This window comes from Orycteropus afer, unplaced genomic scaffold, assembly GCF_000298275.1.
Source record: "Orycteropus afer afer isolate SDZICR_OR568_19922 unplaced genomic scaffold, OryAfe1.0 scaffold00146, whole genome shotgun sequence".
Lineage (NCBI taxonomy): Eukaryota > Metazoa > Chordata > Mammalia > Tubulidentata > Orycteropodidae > Orycteropus > Orycteropus afer.
This window is the reverse complement of record NW_006921733.1, coordinates 1795171-1802215: the sequence shown is the minus strand read 5'-3', so window position 1 is coordinate 1802215 and position 7045 is coordinate 1795171. Positions and strand designations below refer to the sequence as shown.

The following is a 7045-nucleotide window of genomic DNA, read 5'->3' as shown; positions in this document are numbered from 1 at the left end:
CGAAGACCTGGTCCCTCTCGGTAGGGTAACAAGGGAACGTGTTCAGTGCAGATCAGTGAGTAAGCACAAGCCCGCCTTGTTTCAGTGCCTATGCATATATATATATAACTATACATAGTTATATATAAATATGAATATATAAATGTGTGTGTGTATAGCAAATACTTTTGTTTTCTTCTGTCCTTTATCACATTACTTATAAAATATAAGATGTGAACAAGGCTAGTGTGTTTCCAGTTGTACACACTTTAGTTGTGTCATGTTAGGTGCAAGTATGACTTTATAGTTATCTTTATCTAGATATTATATATGGTTTAAGGAGATGGATACAAGTGCTAAGTTGGCAAGGGATAGACTAAGATAGTTAATATTTTGTGTCAACTTGTCTAAGCTATGATTTTCAGTGGTTTGGCAGACATTGGACTGATTCCTCTTCCACAGTGTAATATAATAATAATCCTGCATTTTTCAGCTCACATAAGAAGTTAATCAGTTGAAAAACCAGTCTGCAGAAAGGCAATCAGCTGAAAGCCAATCAATTTCCTTGAATGTGTGGCCTTCATCAAATAAATATGTGATTGTTCTGGCAGAAGCTCACTATCTCTCTATCCTGCATCTGACTCATCATTCTCTGACCTCTGATTCTTGGATGACAGCAACCTGCCAACTGACCTCTCTATTTTGGGTTTCTCTGCTCCTGAAACTATGTGAGTTAGGAGAGGCCCCAGCCTGATACCATGAATTTGGGATTCGCTTGAATCATTTCCTTGAAATAAATTTCTCTCTCAAATCTACATCTATATCTATATCTATATCTATATCTACATCTACATCTATATCTATTTATATCATCTATCTCTATCTCTATCTATATAACCAAACTTTACTGATTTTGCTCCTTTAGAGAACCAATCCTAAAACAGAAATGCTGGTGGCTGAGGAATATCTTACTGACCATGAAGACTAGCAACAGAAACCTTCTGGATTAGGTGGCATTTGCCCATTCATTTTGGGAATTTCTATGTTTTTAAGAAAAAAATATGACTTAAAATTATGACTTCATTAGGTGATGAAAATTATTATTTTTACTTTAATGTTATATAAGCCTCTTTCTTCAAGTGTTAACTTCCTTTTCTGTATTTTTAGATGGCTACCCCAAAGAAGAAATGATTTACAGATGGAGAAAAAATTCAGTTGAGGCAGCTGATCAAAAATCATGGCGTCTTTATCAGTTTGACTTCATGGGCCTCAGAAACACCACAGAAACTGTTACCACATCTGCAGGTAGGAATTAAAGAAGCATGGTTCTCAAAACAAGACAAGATTATACCCTACCCACTCACCACTGTTCCACTCCCAAGGCCTCAGGCTAATTATGGGTAGTGATATCCTTAATAAGGAGTTCTTTCATGGACATATTTTTAACTGACCATATTAGGACAACCATGACACCAAGGTGATATTTGAGGCAAAACAACTTATTTAAAAGTGAAAATATTTTTTTTAAATATTTTAATTTGTGTGGAAGAGGGCAAACAGAATGGAGTTATATTTTTAAATTGAGTCTGTTTTTGTATTATGCCCATAAGCCAAACTAAGATTATTCACTAGTTACCATATTTACATTAACCTATTTTACTGATGATGAGAGTTCTACCACTCTTCACATACATAATAAGAATCAAAGATTATCAAAAACCCATAAAAAAAGAAGCTAATGTGAAATGAACTTTGAGTTTTAATTTCTAATTTCTTCATTTCCTACACTTTGAAATTATCTTACATTTTGAGATTTTTGTTCCAGTTTTGTTCTAGCTTTTCCAATAGATTGAGCACAATATTACTTACTAATTTGATGTCTTAAGTGATCATTATATGCACATTATAAAGCATAAAAGTGGAAGAAGAGACATTTGAATGGATTTTTATTTTTCATTTCTTTGTTTCTTCTGTTATTTACTTATTCCTTATAGTCCACTATTTTCTCTTGGCACAGTGAGGGATGCAGATGGGAGTTAGGGTAATCTTTTGTACTTCTTTTTTTTAAATTGTTGACATGTGTAATTTATTAACCCACTGCCATCGAGTCAGATTCAACTCATAGCAACCCCTCCTTGGGTTCTGAGGCAGTATCACTAGGGAGGTAGTTTGCCAGACCTTCCTTCTGAGGAATGGCTGGTGGGTTTGAACCACCAGCCTTCTGGTTAGCAGTCAAATACCTTAGGCACTATGCCAACAGAGCTCCCTCCCAAAATTCCATAATTATGTATTCCACTTATATCTAGCTCAAGATGTAAATTTTGACAATTCAAAGTAAATATCTTTGGAGAACGTTGCAAGTTCTCAGTAGAATTATCAATTTGAGAGCAATTTCTGTATTAAGAAAAGTCTTGGAGAAAGGAAAAGATTCACATTAGTATCCTGTGGTAAAGATGAAATTGTGATCAGAATGTAATTATTAAACAAGGAGAGTTGAAAGAATGGAAGATCACAATTTACTTAAATTAACCGTGGAGGTAGTGTGAAGACACATGGAGGCAGCATGAATATTAAGTCTGGCCATTCTTGCTTCCAAGGAGTATTCCAGTTCCACTTCTTCAAAGACAGATTTCTTTGTTCTTCTGGCAGTACATGGTATTTTCAATATTCTTCGTTTACACCACAATTCAAATACATGAATTCTTCTTTTCCCAATTGTGAGTCACTTCATGTTATTAATTTAGCTCCACTCCCTAATGGTCCCACCAGACTGCCCAAGGGAGGGACACCAAATAGGGGACTTGTTCTGCATTTAAAAGCCATATGTGGAAGCTTCCTTTCCTTTCCTGGTGTTCTCAGCAAGACAATGTTAAACAAAAGAAAACTAACCATAAGGTTAAGGCTAATTTTACACAAGAGGTTCAGGGTTTTGGAATTGATGGCAGGACAAAACTAAAACAGAAAAGGGGTAAATTAAGGGAGTGATGGAGTTGTGGTTATAGTTTGAGTAATGATTATGCTATATGCTTAGCACTATTCAAAGTGTAATTGTGGATACAAAGTGTGAAAAGCATTCAGTGGCAGTAAGCAGTTTTTGGACTTCCTAGAAGAAAATGATAAAAACAGGAGAGGGTAATGGAAAACCTAAGGATAGATACATGCCAAATTATGAGGAAGAGAGTAGTAATGTTTGGGATGCTCATTTATGAATAAGAGATGCTTGTCCTTCTGAAATTTCTTTCCTACCATCCAACAGGGGTGATCTGCCCATGTTGTGGTGATTGTTGGGTGCCATCAAAATTGCTTCAACTCATAACAACCTTATATACAACAGAACAAAACAATGCCTAGTCCTGTGCCATCCTCACAATCCTTGGTGTGCTTGAGCCCATCATTGCAGCCTGGGTCAATCCTTTTCATTGGGGGACTTCCCCTTTTTTTGCTGACCCTCTACTTTACCAAGCATGATATCCTTCTCCAGGGACTGGTCCTTTCTGGTAACATGACCAATGTATGTGAGATGGAATCTGGCCATTTTTACTTGTAAAGAACATTCCAGCTGCACTTCTTCCAAGACAGAATTGTTTGTTCTTCTGTCAGTCCAAGGTATTTTCAGTATTCATTGCCAGCACCACAATTCAAATGCATCAATTCTTCTTCGGTTTTCCTTATCCATTGTCCAGCTTTCACAAACATGAGGGTATTGAAAGTACATTGGCTTGGGTCAGGCTCACCTTAGTCTTCAAAGTGACATCTTTTCTCTTTAACACTTTGAAGAGGTCTTTTGCAGTCAATAAATCAATTGAGCTGATGGAAGCAAACTTTCCATCTACACATCTTAATCTGTTCCTCCTATTTTTATCTTGCGCTTCATATTACATTGACTCTTATATAGTACTGAAACTCCTTTAGGAAATAAGTAGAATATATAATCTGAAGAAATAAATCTACATTAAAATAATCAAAGTCACTAGCCTCCAGAAAACTCAGATGGTATCTGTGACAGGAATGAGGAGGTTATCAATGGATTTTAATGTTTCACTGTTAATGTTCACAGAGGCTTAAGGTGATCACCATCCCTCACCTGTATGCATGTCTGCAGAAATCGAGAAAGCCCATTTTCCTCCTTCCCCAGCTGAACATCCCTGACAATCATCAGATTCACTCTTTGACACACTCTTTCAGCTTATTTGCCCATTTTTCGTGGACAAAATCCAGCCTTAGTTAAATCTATTCCTCTACTCTCTATATATTGAAATGTGCAGCTTTATGTGCCTGAATAACATCAAAGCACAGTCCTGCTTACCAGTCTCTCTTTAAATCCATGGTCTTCAATTTTAAGTGGAGCTTGTATAATCACAATATCACTCTAGTCCCATTTTTCTCAACTTTCCTTTACTAGCTTATCGCTAAGGAACCTTTTTCAACATTTTTTTTTTCCTAATCAAACTTTGAAAGTTTAATACCACAGATATAGTGTACATATGTTCATGTGCCATGGCTCTTTAGAAGGCCACACATCACTGTAGTATCCAAGATATTTTCACACACTCCCAAGAATGAATTTGTACCACTGAAGGGAAAATAAAATCAGTTGCTATAGAGTCAATTACAACTCATGGAGACCCCATGTATATCAGAGTAGGACTGCTCTCTATAGAGTTTTTTATTCATTTAAAAAAAAACAACTTTTTATTGTTATTTGATTGAAAGTTTATAGAAAAAAATTGGTTTTCAGTTCAGCAATTCATGTACATTTTGTCTTGTGACATCGATTGTAATTCCCATGATGTAACAGCACTGTTCACTTCTTCCCTGTGTTTTATCATTTCCATTAGCCCCTCTTTCCTATCCCTGTCTTCCTTCTCAGCTTTTACTCCAGGCAAATGCTGCCTTTATTTTATTTTGTATGGTTGATTGTTCTGAAGAGTGAGTGTCTCCCTGGTGTTATTGTTCAACTTATATGCCTGTGTATTCATTTGGCTGAAAGTTGAGCCATGTGTATAGTATTTAATGCCTAATTTTTCAGATGTTATCGCCCAGGTGTTTATTCTACTCTGACTCTGAGTGGACATGAGTCTCTAACCTTTCAGTTAGCAGCCAACCTATTAACCATTTTGGTCACCCCAGACTCTTTAAATTGTTAAATTTGTTGGCTACTAACCAGAAGGTCAAGAGTTCAAACTCATCAGCAGCTCATGGGAGAAAGATGTGACAGTCTGCTTCTGTAGACATTTACAGCCTTGTAAACTCTGTGGGGGAAGAGTTCTACTCTGTCCTGTAAGGTTGGTATGAGTCAGAATCAACTCAAGGTCAGTATGTTCTTTCTTTCTTTGTTTCTTTTCTTCCTCCTCCTCCTCCTCTTCTTCTTCTTTTTCTTCTTCTTCTTCTTCTTCTTTCTTCTTCCTCCTTAGGGGAAATGTTGCCCCATTAAAAGGATACTCTAGTCTTGAATAGAAAACTCTACGGAGAGCAATTCTACTCTGACATACATGGGGTGTCCATGAGTTGGAATCGACTCTATAGCAACTGATTTTATTTTCCCTAGAGAGGTACAAATTCATTCTTGGGAGTGCGTGAAAAGATTTTGGATACTAAAATGATGTGTTGCTCTCTAAAGGGCCATGGCATATGAACATATGTACAGTATATCTGTGGTGTTAAAATTTCAAAAAGCCAATCTTAATGATGTGAATAGAGTAAAGCTTTCAAGACCCACATTTGCTGATGTGGCATGTCTCAAGATGATAAGAAATAGCTGCAAATATCCATTAATAATTGGAACATGGAATGTACAAACTATGAATCTAGGAAAATTAGAAATGGTCAAAAATTAAATGGAACACATAAAGATTGATATCCTAGGCATTAGTGAGCTGAAATATACTATGATCTACTATGCCAGGAATGACAAATTGAAGAAGAATGGCATGACAGTCATCATAACAAAGAATGTATCCTGCATCAAGATATAACCTGAAGTACAATGCTGTCAGTAATAGGAAAATATCTATACACCTACAAGGAAGGCCAGTTAATACTATTATTATTGAAATTTATGCACCAACCTCCAAAGTCAAAGATGAGAAAATTGAAGATTTTTACCAACTTCTGTGGTCTGAAATTGACCAAACATGCAATCTAGAGGTATTGACTATCACTGGTGATTGGAATGCATAAATTGGAAACAAAGAAGTATCATTGGTAGCTGGAAAATTTGGCCTTGGTAATAGAAATTACACTGGATATTGCATGATAGAATTTTGCAAGACCAATGACTTATTCATTGCAAACACCCTTTTTCAACAACACGAACAGCAGCTATACACATGGACTTTGCCAGATAGAATATACAGGCATCAGATTGACTACATCTCTGGCAAGAGGTGATGGAGAAGCTCAATATCTTTAGCCAAAACAATGCTGAAATGACCACCAACTAACTGCTCATATGCAATTCAATTTGAAGCTGAAGACAATTAAAAGAAGTCTATGAAGACAACATATAACCTTGATTATATCCCTCCTGACTTTAGAGACCATCTAAATGCATTGAACACCAATGACCGACAACCAGAGTAATTGTGGGATTACATCAAGAACATCATCTATCAAGAAAGAAAAAGGTCATTGAAGAGAAAGGAAAGGAAGAAAAGACCAAACTAGATGTCAGAAGAGACGCTGAACATTGCCCTTGAATTAAGAGTAGCTAAAGTGGTTGGAAGAATCAACAGGGTAAAAGAGCTGAACAGAAGATTTCAAAGAACAGCTCAAGAAGACAAAGTCAATGGTTGTAATGAAATGTGCAAAGACCTTGAATTAGAAAACCAAAAGGGAAGAACACACTTGACATTTCTCAAGCTGAAAGCTGACAAGGAAAAATAATTAAGCCTCAAATTTCAATATTGAAAGATTCCATGCACAATATGTTGAATGACACAGGAAATATCAAAAGAAGATAGATGGACTCTTGGGGGCAAGATGGCGGACTAGGCAGAAGGATTGCACAGACCCTCTTCAACAAAGAAAAGGGAAACCAATTAACACAGACACAGAAGATAATCTT

The 7045-nt window shown here is 36.4% G+C and overlaps 1 protein-coding gene across 1 annotated transcript in view; it reads left to right on the top strand.

Annotated features, from left to right (window-relative positions):
* The window catches only part of GABRG3 (gamma-aminobutyric acid type A receptor subunit gamma3), a 1139981-nt gene that overhangs the window by 1047001 nt on the left and 85935 nt on the right, over positions 1-7045 (top strand). Inside the window, exon 6 of the mRNA XM_007945970.2 lies at positions 1147-1284. Within this exon, the coding sequence (XP_007944161.1) occupies positions 1147-1284 (138 nt within the window). The remainder of the gene's footprint in view (positions 1-1146; positions 1285-7045) is intronic.